Source organism: Myotis davidii, unplaced genomic scaffold (genome assembly GCF_000327345.1).
Source record: "Myotis davidii unplaced genomic scaffold, ASM32734v1 scaffold6, whole genome shotgun sequence".
NCBI lineage: Eukaryota > Metazoa > Chordata > Mammalia > Chiroptera > Vespertilionidae > Myotis > Myotis davidii.
The window spans coordinates 2,561,156-2,575,019 of NW_006383011.1; the positions used below are offsets into that span (position 1 = coordinate 2,561,156).

At 35.8% G+C, this 13,864-nt stretch overlaps 1 protein-coding gene across 4 annotated transcripts in view; it reads right to left on the reverse strand.

Moving 5' to 3' along the window:
* The window catches only part of ACTR2 (ARP2 actin-related protein 2 homolog (yeast)), a 36,505-nt gene that overhangs the window by 18,739 nt on the left and 3,902 nt on the right, over window positions 1-13,864 (reverse strand). For 2 of the 4 annotated variants that reach the window (XM_015557930.1, XM_006778530.2), the window contains exons 2-4: window positions 7,921-8,031; window positions 5,838-5,852; window positions 2,265-2,480 (exon numbers count right to left, since the gene is read on the reverse strand). In XM_015557930.1, coding sequence (XP_015413416.1) covers window positions 2,265-2,480; window positions 5,838-5,852; window positions 7,921-8,031 — 342 coding nt within the window. Of the gene's footprint in view, window positions 1-2,264; window positions 2,481-5,837; window positions 5,856-7,920; window positions 8,032-13,864 lie in introns of those variants that run through there. The other 2 variants (XM_006778532.2, XM_006778531.2) reach the window with 2 other exon arrangements.

The window sequence follows — 13,864 nt, forward strand, 5'->3', positions numbered from 1 at the left end:
TGCAGCAATTCCTGAATGTTGGCAGATACAGAACTGCCTACTTCTGCTGAGCCCGGACTGCAAGAGGGTGCAGGCCAGGCTGAGGGCCCCCCGCTCCCTCCACAGTGCACAAATGTCGTGCGCCAGGCCTCTAGTGTGTGTGTGTGTGTGTGTGTGTGTGTATGCTTAATCAAATAGTAAAAGGGATTCAGGTATAATGTCATCTCCCTAACTTTTTCTCTGAAAGAAAATTTGTTTTTCATTCAAACATCATGTTGTTTTCCTAAATAGGTTTCTGTGTGTAGAAATCTTTTAATGCAAAAATATTTCTACAATCTGATTTTGTAATGTGTTGCTAAAAATAAATAGCAATTACAAATGACCATTTATCCATCACAAAAATATTAGTGGTTGTAAATCATTCAGAAAGTATAAAATAAAATTAAAATATGAACTAATACAATAAAACCCATTTTTCACAGTTTTAGGGGTAGCTAAGAGAAAAAAAGAATTAAAACCCATGAACCATAGGAATTATACGGATTCTGTACCTAAAACCACGATCTCACATTTTTAAAACACTTACTACAGAAACTGAGTTTTAATCTAGACTTAAAAAATATTGTGTAAAAACAATCTCTTCTAAAACCCTTCCCAATTTTCCATCAACATCTAAACACAGAATACAAAATATTTACATTAAGTAGTAACTGAAAGCTACTGAAATACTAAGTTATTAAAGCTTTCTACCTCATATATAACGAAATGAAAGACAACCTTGAGAAGATACTTACCTAAACTAAGAATCTAGAATTCTTACTCTCTGTAACTGCTTAGCTCAGTAACCTTTTCAATCTTATTTCAATTGTTCCTCCTGTCTCCCAGGTCCTAAGCCTGTGGACTACTGCCTGCTCTCACTTCGTTGGTGAGCCATATTATGACCTGATGTCTCCTAAGTTTAAACCCTCAACCTCACACTTTTCTCTTGACCTGATCTTATTTTACAGAACTATCTATTTGACATTTTTGCTTAGATGTCTAATGAGGACCTAATATGTCCAAAATGAAACTCCTGATCCATCTCTGCCCCCACCCCCAATCCTAACCCATCCCTCCAGTTGTTCAGGTCAAACCTTTGGCGCCAGAATACCCTCTTACCCATATGTAATGCATCAGAAAATTCTGGGCCCAACCTTCAAAATAGATCCACAATCTGGCCACTTCTAATTACTTCACTGCTATTACCCCAGTCCTAATAATGATTATCTTTTGCAAAGATAGTTGAAAAAGTCTCTAAACAGGACTCTCTTCCAACTTGGTCTCCTTATAATCTACTCAACACAGCAGCCACAAAAAACCTAAATCTGAACATGTCCCTTCCCTGTAATAGCCCTTCATTTTACTTGAAGTAAGAGTCTAATTTCCTTTAAGAGCCTACAAGGTTGCCCTAACTGGTCTGGCTTAGTAGACAGAGCGTTGGCCTGCGGACTGAAGGGTCCCAGGTTCAATTCCAGTCATGGGTGCCCAGGTTGCGGGCTCCATCTCCAGTAGGGGACCGTGCAGAAGGCAACTGATCAGTGATTCTTTCTCATCATTGATGTTTCTAGCTCTCTCTCTCTCTCTCTCTCTCTCCCTCTCCCTTCCTCTCTGAAATCAATAAAATGTATTAAAAAAAAAAAAAGAAAGAAAAAGAGCCTACAAGGTCCTAGATAATCTGGCCCCTTTACTTCTTTGACCTACTCTCCTGTTGCTCTTGCACACTGGCTTCTTAGTTGACCCTTTAATATGCTAGGCTTACACTCACTCTAAGACCTTTACTCTGACTCCTCCCTATGTCTGACTGAAATGCTCTTCCCCATATATCCTGGCCAACTCTCTTAATTTGTCTTTGTTTAAACATCACCTTCTCACACAGGGCCACTACCACATCCTATGTACAAATGCAACCTTCCCCCACTCCCCATCTCCCTTAATCTGCTCTTTTTCCCCATTAGCATCTATTATCTTCTAACAAACCATTCAATTGTCACTTGTGTGTGTGTGTGTGTGTGTGTGTGTGTGTTTTGCCCTTCTAGAATGGAAGCTCCATGGTGGCAAAATTTTGTTTCATTTACCAACATAACCTACTTAGGTGCTCAGTAAACAGGATATGGGGGAAAACAACAATTGTTTTTATTTATTCCCTTTATCTTTAACAACAACGGTAGGATAAAAGAAAGAACATTTTTAGAAAGAAAAAACAAACACAGAAATATATACAGTATACATTCTATCTAAAAACTTACCTCTACAATCTTCTCTCTGTTTTTGGTTGGGTTCATAGGAGGTTCTGTGAGTAAGATTTTACAATTTCTGGTATCTATGTTAAGTTTCTCTGGTCCAAATGTATAATCCCACAGGTGTTTCATGTCATCCCAATTTCGAACTATGCCATTTTCCATAGGGTAGTTAACTTCTAACATTGAACGTAATTCACTTGCCTCATCACCAACCATAAGATCCTAAAAATTATAATATCAAAGCTTAAGACCAATCAAATTTTGCATAAAATACCTTCAGAACATTATATTCTCATATTTTGGTTGAATTTTGGAATAATTTTAATCTTTCTGGCACATTCAGATTAAGTATTTCATTCCACAAGTTAAAAATCTTTTATTTCAAGAATAATGCCTTACCAACTTTAATACGTTTTTATACACAATGTGGTTTAAATCAATAAAATGACCTTACCTTTAATACATATGTTTCCAAAAGAAGGGCATTAGCACAAATAAACCCCATATTTTCATATTTTGGAGGTTTTTGTATGAGGTTTCATCTGTTTCTTTTGCTCAAATATTCAAAAAATAAGGCCTGTGATATGTGAAATAGCACATCAGGAGGAAAAAACTGGCAGAAAAATGCTCAATGCATGCAGCACATTTCTTTGTACTAAATATCAAAATGACAAGTATTATAAAGCATAATGAAAGAAGCAAAAAAATGATTCTTTTTATACTACAATAAAGCATATATGCACCATATAACTTGTAAATTTTACAAACTTCTACCTACATGTCCGAATTAGAAATAAATTTCTATACAGGCCTCATCAAGAGAAATTAAAATTTGTAGATACACAAAAAAATAAGACACAGGGGAACAGTTCTTTAAAATTATCTCATGAGCAATGTTTTTTATCTTCAAGTGTAAGGCTAGAAAAATATGACACATGAAGCAGAATACTCACAAGTCTTGTCTCCAATGAGAGCATATTTAAGATGACCCACATTTGAAAAGCCAAATTTTGTATGTATAAGAAAGTTAATGATGTCCTAGAACTTAAACTTATTTTAGAAATCAGCTAATCAAGATATTAAATAATCCTAATTTCTACATGTACTGATGAATTTTTTAAAACTAGCATCAGACATAGCAACTATATGCTATAATACCTTAAGTTTAAAACATGAGGAAAATAAAAGAAACAGCAAAATTAAAATCTTAAAACAGAGGTTTAAATATACAGGGTGTCCCCCCAAAATGTATACATACTTTAATAGCTGATAGCTCAATTGATGTTTTTTTCTTTTAAGAATAATAAATACTGCCTTTATGATTATTCAAAGTATGTACACATTTTTGGAAGACAACTTGTGTATATGAGTTTAAAACGTTTAAAAGTAATTTTTTTAAGGATCAGAGGTAAAACCATGATTTTGCAGAGACCTTTCAAAAGGTTTCTGCAAAATCCACTGAAGCAACAACAAAAAGGGAGGGGAGAGTTAAAGCAGGTCCTAGAAATGTTCTCTAAAACTTATGTATTGCAACTAGTATTGTATAAAATTAATTTAACACAACTTAATATTCAAATGACTTCAATATTAACTATTTAACATTATCTGATAGGAAAATACAACACTAAAACCCTGTATTTGTGAACTCTACTTAATTACATGGGTATGTTGAATTAGTTAGGGTGAAGTATACCGATAATTTGAAATACATCAAAAAGCAAGACAGACTGATGAATGGATAGAGGGATAAATATGTGATATTATAGCAAATGTTAATGTCAGGATCTAAGTGATGGGTGTATGGACTTTACTATAAAATTTTTTCAACTTTGCTGAATATTTTAAACACTTCTTAATAAAATGTTAAGGGAGATATTTATAGCTGTAAGTGCTTATATTACTTTTGGCCATTAACAAATATAATTTAATACACAATTTTGTTACTTACTTTCCTTTAGAATATATCTTTGTGTTGTACAAGGTACTACACTAGATAATTAGGTAATTTACATAAATCAATATACATTCACAATACATTTGAACAAATTTTATCAAAATATTAATTTTCATTCCATGCAAGAATAGGAGCTTAAGTATGTCAGACCCAATGCCAACTAAAAATAAAAGCTTAGTGTATCTACATCTAGGAAATACATACTCTACAAGACTAACTGAAAAAAATGTCTGGCATCAAGTATCTTACTATCCCTCTGAACAAAGACAACATTTAAAATGAAAGAAAACAAGTTTTAACTTATTAGGTTAGTTTAAAATTTGAGTATCTCAAGCTGCCTAAATTTATCCAAATCCTAAACATATAATTTTCCTTAGAACGTTTCTCCTTCCAAAAACCAAAAATTTTAAGAGTTTTATCAAGCTTGCCCTCATACCTCAGAACCAAGTTATAAGCGATCAGATCAGGCCTCAGAGTTTTACCACCCACCTCATTAATGGACCTCAAGCCTAAACCATCACCTATTACCTGAAAGAATGAAAAATTATAGTAACTGTTCAGAGATGCTGTTTAAAAAGCATTTATATATTATGAGAAGCAAGCAATATAGGTTATATTTGCCAAGAATCATTTGAAAAATGTCACCTCAAATTGAAAAATAGAGCAAAAACACTTTAAAACCACAATTAAGTTCCTAGAAGGAATTTCCTTAAAATATATTTGTGAAATTAAGTCTACACAGTTCTCTACAAATAGCCTCTCAAATTTTCTTAGGATATTAAGAAAAGGCATGATCTTTTATTTAAGATAAATATAAGAATTTCCACGTTTAAATGTTTTTGCTTAATCAAAAGAAAACTCCACAAAGTTACTGCTACTAGTTAAAATATATATATATATCCCTAGAAATGCCTATCATTCATCTTTGTCAAAACTGCTTATAAATATTAAAAAACAAATTTGAAAACAACCTACTACAGAAGCATTTAGACTATCACTGAAAAAACACAATGAAAGAGTAAATTGTCTGGGATATACCCAGAAGCTTCTAGTTCAAAAGAAAAAGGTGCCACGTTTACTTAGGGAGAAACCTTTTGTTTATGGAAAAGTCTGCTAAGACTCACCGTGTACTTATTTCCCCTCAGATGTTATAAAATCTGCTCATCTATATTTCATTTGCATATTAAGATTTTACTGTTTATTAAAAACACATGATACTGTACTGGATGCAAATGTATATACAAGCTATGTATGATGGGCAATGTTCAATTTGACATTAATCAATATAGTGAATTTATCCAAATGTAACAACTTCACCCCAATCTTTTGGATCACACATATCCTATAAAAAACTACTAGGTTTCTAATATTATGCACACCACATTCCATTTTAATTATAACATTCATCTATAAGAAACACAAGAAAAACAATTCAAAACTATGTTAGTAAATCAGTTCTGGTTTGGTCCATTGTATGCAATCAGGAAAGTACAGGATCAAAGTACTTAAAATTAAAATATGGAACTACCCCCCTCCCCAATACTAAAGGGACACAAAACAATAACTACTGTCCCACCAAGCAAAAGTGGAAAACAAACAGAGAGCATGTGTGTAACCTCACTTACCATCTTTTTGTTATTCTACTTCAACAGGTCAAGAAAGGTGAAGAGAGAGAAGGTAGAAGTAAGAGTCAGAAAAGGCCTAAATAAAATCCTCACTGAAATTTTTAAAACATACAAGCAATAGAGAACAATTAGGTTGAGGTCAGATGCAGTACCACTATATTTTACGGAGTTAGTAATTAGGGCCAAATTAACAAGGAAAGTTATTACTTCTGAAAGAAAATTAACTCATTAAACAATTTAAATTTCCAGGTTTTGGGTTTTTTTCAGTCTACCACCACATTTTAGCTAACAGGACACAAAAAGTCTAAGTCAATGCACTAGACAGAGGAATTCCAAAAAGTTAAGTTTCTTTAAATTCATTACTGAATTTAAGAACCTTAATTAAGGAAAATAAATGATAACAGGGAAGGCAAGGCATAGCTGGGTAAGCAGAGGATAAGGTTAGGGTTGTTTTTCCAAGCCCCAGCAGTCAAGTTAAATTTTATAGGTTTCTGTCTTTTACTGGAAGAACAATTTAACTTGAAAGACTTAAAAGACTAATAAGCAGATTGAACAGTACTGAGCCAACAAAACACAGAATGGCAAACCATACAAGCAATGCTATTGGGGAATTCCTTAGTAAAAAACATTTCATTAGTATATTGACTAGTTTCATTTCTATCAGTTGGCCTTAAAAAGCAAGAAAATGGGGGAGGGGGGTAAAAAAAAAAAGGCAAGAAAATGGGAGCTAAAATTTGTGCCTATGCTGAAGAATAAAAATGGCTATATGTGATATATCTTAATACCTCAAAACTGATAATATCTATAAAGTACATAAAAAATTCTTTTTTACAAACCTGATACTGAATAAAAAAAGACTTTATACTCCATTTAAAAATTTATCCTTCTCACTATTATTAATTAAATTTTAAGCAAAGTCTACTTAAGATCGAATTCAATCAAAACAAAAATTCACAAAAAGAGAATAAGGAATCCCATAAATTTCCCAAAAGAAAAGACCCTAAAATGAAAACACTCAAGATGACTATCCGTAAAATAACAAGAGGCCAGAATAATTCACTATTTTAAGTCTTTAAGAAATTAACAAGAACCTAAGTTTCAATTTATATTTTTATTCATTGCTAATTCAACTCTAATCCCAAGAGCAGAGAGCTACCAAGTAGCAAATCTCTACTGCCTATTACCACCTTCCTAGAAAGTTCAAACAAATGTCCCAAAGAGGTTCGCCCTAATTCATGTTTCAAGTGACTCATAATCTTAATAGTTCACTGAAGTCTTGCCAAAGACTGTCCAGATAAGACCAACAATGCTAGCTTGTTCACAAATAATTCAGTGAAAGAGCCCCTAAATTCTACTGCATTTTGTATAACCTGACCCCTAGGCCACCTGAAGAATTTAAGTCAATTGGTGACAACAGTCCTTTTGGTTGATCTGTTTCTTTTTTCTTCTACAATATCATAACTCCCATTTGCTTTCCAATCCCTTTAATATGGGAGAAAAATCCATCATTCTTAATGCTGAGTCTCTATTGTCAGGTACAGTGAGTAGGGAATGATAACCTTCCCTCTTTTCTCTTTCTGGTAAGGTAATAATGCAAGACCACATAAAGACTTGTACGCTTCCTCCTGCACATCATGGAAACCAGTTATTACATTAGTGAGAAAAGGAGACAATAAGATTTACACCCTGTGTTTTCCTGACTAACTATATAAAAATGTAGGGGGATCAGGCCATGAGAACATGAAAAGGAAAAGTCTAAGGTCCCAAGGAAACACTAACATACATGATGACAAATATATGGAACTAAAAAACGTAAAAATGCCAGGCTTTCTTTTAATAATTCACATTCATATAAACATCTTAAATGATTTACTCCATTCAGAGAGTAATGGCTTCGAAGCCATACTTAAAGTTAGGTAAAATTAATTTCAGTTTTTATGCCTTTCTTCAGGTATTGATATCAATTAAAAATATAAGAAATTCTGCCCTCCCCCTTTGCTTTTCATGGCATATTTTAAAACTACTTAATTCAAAGAACATCTCATAGGTTTTGAACCTCATTTATCAATAAATAAAATATTACCTTGATTTCAATGTTTCCCACTTTGGTGGTTGATCTGATAATAGGTCTTCCAACCAAAGCTGGGAAGATGTGTTCTGGAAAGTTAGAGCCTGCATATCCACACTTCACAAACTGGAAGAGAGTAAAAGTGGGTTAGTCAAGGTATGTACCATATCCATTTAAAAACAGTATCTGGGCCAGGCAGGTGTGGCTCAGTTGGTTGAGCGTCATCCCATGAACCAGGAAGTCGAAGATACCTTTTCTGATGAGGGCACATGCTCAGGATGCAGGCTCAATTCCCAGTACAGGGGGCTCAGGAGGCAGCCGATCAATGTCTCTCTCTCTCTCTCTCTCTCTCCCTCCCTCCCTCCCCCTCTACCTTCCTCTCTCTGAAATCAATCAAAACATTTAAAAAATAGATCTCTGAAAAATACCACTTTGCATTTACACAATATTTTAAACTGGATACTTTCAAATTATCTAAACTGGTCGTCCAATCTATTGTATCTCGTTTTATTTCCTTTATGGCATTGACTACTACTGGAGTTCATGTTTATTTACCGTAAAACTGATTACTTAGTGCCTAAGTCCCTCACTACAGAGAAAGCCTCAGGAGAGCAGGAAGCTTAGCTGAGCAATTCATGTTAGATCCTGATGCCTTAAAGAGGTCCTGGCACACAGTGGTCACACAAGAAGTATTTGAGCCTTGGCCAGTATGGCTCAGGTGGTTAGGCATCATCCCATGTACTGAAAGATTGCCGATTCATTCCCCAGTCAGGGCATATGCCAGGATGGCGTGGTGGCAGAATCCCCAGTGGGAGGCACGCAGGAGGCAGCCAATTGATGTTTTGCTCTCACTTCGATCTTTCTCTCTCTTTCCTCTAAAAATTCAATGTAAAAAAAAGTAATATTGAGGGAAATGGACAAATTCAGTCAACAACTACTTTTTTAAAAACTTATTATTATTAATATATTTTATTGATTTTTTTACAGAGAGGAAAGGAGAGGGATAGAGACTTAGAAACATCGATGAGAGAGAAACATCGATCAGCTGCCTCCTGCACACACCCTACTGGGGATATGTCTGCAACAAAGGTACATGCCCTTGACCGGAATCGAACCTGGGACCCTTCAGTCCACAGGCCGACGCTCTATCCACTGAGCCAAACTGGTTAGGGCATAAAACTTATTTATTGATTTTAGAGATGGAGAGGGAAAGAAACATTAATTTGTTGTTCCACCCATTTATGCATTCATTGGTTGATTCTTGTATGAGCCCTAACCAGGGAATCTAACCCACAACCTTGGTGTGTCAGGACATTGCTCTAACCACCCAACCCACCCAGCCAGGGCAACAACAAGTATTTTTAATAGAGAAATGTTAGAAAATGAACAACAGAGCTAAAGTTTTAATTCTAAAGCACGCTTGCATTCATCTCTGGCAATTCACTTAAGCAACTCATTTTCCAAAATGGGAAAAATTAAATGGAATCTGGACTAACACCGTATTAAAATAAACATTTATTAGGCATTTTGGGCTATTAACAGTTTTATATTTAGATAAATGTATTTAGTAATATCAGGTAACAATTTCATATTCAGATAGTGTACTTCTCCAATGAAGGCATATCATTATTGACTTTAATACTTCCATTTTATGCATAAGGAACTGATATACTATCAGACTTAACAACTACAGTAAAACTGAAAATAGAACCAAGGGTCTTTAAATTCTTATACCAATAATATAGTGTTTAGTCTTATTTTTAAGAGCAGACATTGCAAGAAAAATGCCATTAAAAACTTCAGTGGGGAAGGGAAGGTTGCAGAGACGCTGCTGAGAAATGTTTCAGCTTTAGCTGTAGCCTTTTGGCAGCACAGAAATACAAGTTATGCCTCTCAGCCCTCCAGGACTCCATCTTTAGACATACTGTCCCCACTGCTTCTTGGTGCTGTGTGGTCCTGATGGAGAGGAGAGCTCTGGGAACCTGGCACCCACCAGTGCAGTGATTCTCTTCCCTTCGGGGCCTACATTTGGGTACTTTTGGGTAACCTCTCCTGTGTCCTGCCCCTCCCCACTCTAAAATGTGGGCCTGATGTGTGTGGAGGAGCTCTGGGAAAGTATTCAGGCCAGTTACAATATATGTTAGGAACAGGCTTTAAAGATGAGTTGAGCTAGAGGTGAGTGGACTTGGGGCTTTGTTTAATCTGCTCTTTGGCGTATGGCAGCACTGCCTTCTGTTCCTGGTGGGGAGCACAGCTCTTTTGTCTTCACTGCCTTCGCGGGGAGAAGACGAGGGACTCCTTGTCCCTGCCAGGGCCATGCTGGGCTCTGCCCCGATCAAAACTAAGTCAAAATCCAGCTCACTTGATGTGAACTGAAATGTTGTGGAAGGGTAGAGAATCTGTTATTGTCCTCGCCATACTGAAATTTCTACATAAATAAAATTTGTCATGATCACCAGCCTAATATAAGCATTAATCATAATTTATATATGTATTCCAAATATAGAAAGTAAATAAAGTTCTTACGTTTACCTCAAAGTATTAAGGAAAATTATAAAATGAATTGACTGAAAAAAGAATCGGTAAGTCTGGGAGAGCCACTTTCAGCATATTAAATGTAAACAAATGATTTCAGTGCGAAATCATAATAGAAGGTGAAGGTGGAAGAGCTTTGGATGGGGCACAAGTCAAGTCCTGGGAAGGCTGATATGCCTCTCCTCTCATGATCAGGCCTCACTTTCAAAATCATGCAACATGGCAAATCTGTAAACAATCACATCACTCAATGTTTTCTGACTGTAACTGTTCAGATGGGTAGTTCATATCTTAAAACTCTTGTTTGAATATATTTCAAGGGACAAAATATTTCCCAAGTGCCTGAGGTAAGAAGACAAAAACTGGGACAACCCCTCCCCACCTGAAACTAGAAAAAACAATTGTAATCCAATTATTCCTGTGCTTTACAAAAAAGGAAAATGTGGCTTTTAATTCAAATTAAAGCTATCACTCACTTGTTAATGAAATTACTCTGCTTAAGTAGTTTATTGCAAGCATTTCCTGCCATAGTAATCTAGTGTTAGCATTCCTACAGGGTAAAAGATAATTCGGTCACAACGGCAATAACTGCACTATTTCACATTACTTCAAATGTGAAAGCACAGATAGCTATAATAACATGAATATTATTACAATAACCTATTTCTTGATAAGAGAAACTAATAGACAATCCAGCATTTCTTTTATTGCAAAAAAAAGTCTGTATTTTAAAAAATCTAAATCTAAACCATGATGTGATGAAATGAAAATATTCTTTCCTAAGCTACTCATTTAGCATCATTTAAACCTTGAAATTCCTCCCCCACTCCAATCATTTTAAGACTTGGAGACTTAGTTCTCTCATTGTGTGCAATAAGTCTGTGTTTAAGAAATAGCTTTTTACCATATATAGTTTCCTTTTCATAGCACTGTGGTTTAAACTAGCTCCCTTACTTCCCACTGAGTCATCAAATGGTAAGAACATGAACACTATAATGTTCTTTCAAGCAAAGATGAAAAAAGAGTTCCTGTACATTTGCTCTAAAAGTATTTTTCCTCTCAAAAAATAAACAGATTTATAAAGCTTCACTTGGACTTACTGTATTTTTCTTTATTAATTTTATCTGATAGTACTGGTATATTACTTTAATTTCATAGTGATTATCCTGATCTCAACCAAAATATTCATTCTATTTTTTCCAAAGCATTCTACAGGTAAAACCAAATGTGTTGTGTTGTGAGGTTTTTTTCCCTTAATCGTCACCTGGGCCTATTTTTTCCATTGATTTTTAGAGAGTGGAAGGAAGAGAAGGAGGGAGGGAGGAAGGAGGGAGGAAGAGAGAGAGAGACACACACACACACAATTGGCTGCCTCCCACACTGATGAGGACCAGGGATGGAAATTGCAGCCCAGGTACAGTGCCCTTGACCAGGAATCAAACCTGAGACCCTTCAGTGTGCGGGCAGACACTCTAACTACTAAATCACATCAGCCAGGGAAAATCAAATTTGTTTTTATTTATTTCTATTCCAAACACTTCTGAATTCAATAAAATAAATTAACATAAGCCAGATAGAGCAGGCCATATGCAAATATAAATGGGAATTATAAATCCTATAGAATCCTATATAATAAAAGCCTAATATGCAAATTGTCCCCTCAACCAGAAGTTTGACCGCTCACTATGATGTGCACTGACCACCAAGGGGCGGCACAGAACATGTTGGGCGTCTGCAATGTGGCGCTGGCAGCAGGCAGCAGTGGAGGTGCTGCCAGCCCTGATGGGCCCTTCGAGGGCAGGACTGTGGCGGGATGGTGGAGCAGGTGAGCAGGCAGCGCCAGGCCAAGGCAGATGCGAGCGGGCCCAATCGCCCCACCAATTGCCCAGCAGGCAGCGACTGGTATCAATTATAGAGAAAGGGAAAAGAGCAATATTAAAATATTTCTTCTAATTATTTTTCTTTCAATGTACATGTGCACGAATAGGTGCACTGGGCCACTAGTGAAAATACAATTATCCTAGCATTATAAGCTACTTTGTATCACAAGGCCCTAAAAACTGCCAGTCACGGTGTCTTCATTGTGGGCAGTGAACTAACTCACTGCTGATAAAATCACCCAAATTTGATAACAGAGTACCCAACACCAGAGGCTAGGCAGAACTCTTGAAAGGCATCTAAACCTAAGCAGATATCTAGATTTTCACCTATTTGGCCACTTTCAGTGGCTCTATTTTAGGTGGTAGGTTTGAACAGTTATGAGGATGAAGCAAATCATTAGAATTGGATGATTTTTACTCCTCTAGGCTGCCTTAATGAGAAACTGGTTGGGGGCTAGTGAGGAAGCAGAACAAAGACCAACAGTCAGCATGTGATCATAAGAACTCACTTACTCTTAGAGCATTCGACTTAGGGCCTGCCAGAGGAGTTAAAAAAAATCATCAACTTCTCAAATTGCCTATTATTAAAACTTTAAAACCTAAAACGTGTAAGAGGCAAGTTGCTTTAGGGTAAGAACTATTTCCACAAGTTTTTAGAAAATTAAATTTGAATATCTTGTTTAATATATCATTGTAAAGGAATCATTATACCTTCAGTTAACCAAATAAAATCAAGATGACTATAAAAAAGAATATAGAATCTAACTGGTTTCTATTTTTCTAAATTGTTATTTATTATTTTTTAATGTATTTTTTTATTGATTTCAGAGAGGAAGAGATAGAAACATTAATGATGAGAGAGAATCATCAATCAGCTGCCTCCTGCACGCCCCTACTGGGATCGAGCCCACAACCCAGGCATGTGCCCTTGACTGGAATCGAAACTGGGACATATCAGAACTGTCCCTTCATTTGAAGTTGATTATGTCTATAAAAAATCTGAATAAAATTTAAAAATAAGAAATGTAACACCGAATATGTTTTTACTTGAACCAGCTACACTTTTTCCTATGTAGGTAATAGTAACTGATCTTTTCTCTTAAAGAACAAGATCCTTAAATTATTAATTAGAATAAGACTAATCAACAATATACAATCAGCTTCTTAACAAAGCTAAACTAATGAAATAGTAACATAAAAATGAGCTCATGACCCTGGCCGGTGTAGCTCAGTTGGAGTGTTGTCCCATACACCAAAAGGTGCAGGTTCGATTCCTGGTCAGGACACATACCCAGGTTGCAGGTTCAAACCCTGGTGGCCCAGATGTGTGCTGGAGGCAGCCCATTGATATCTATCATCTCTTTCTCTCTCTCTCTCTCTCTCTCTCTCATAAATTAAAAACAAACTTTTCTTTAATGAGCTCACAGTTAACATCCCTATTCTAATTGAGTATCACAAAACTCATTACAAATATAGGGTTCATTAGCCTTCAAGAAAGAGGAATCACCACCACCATCCCCCCCCACCCCCCCCACCCCCGAAAA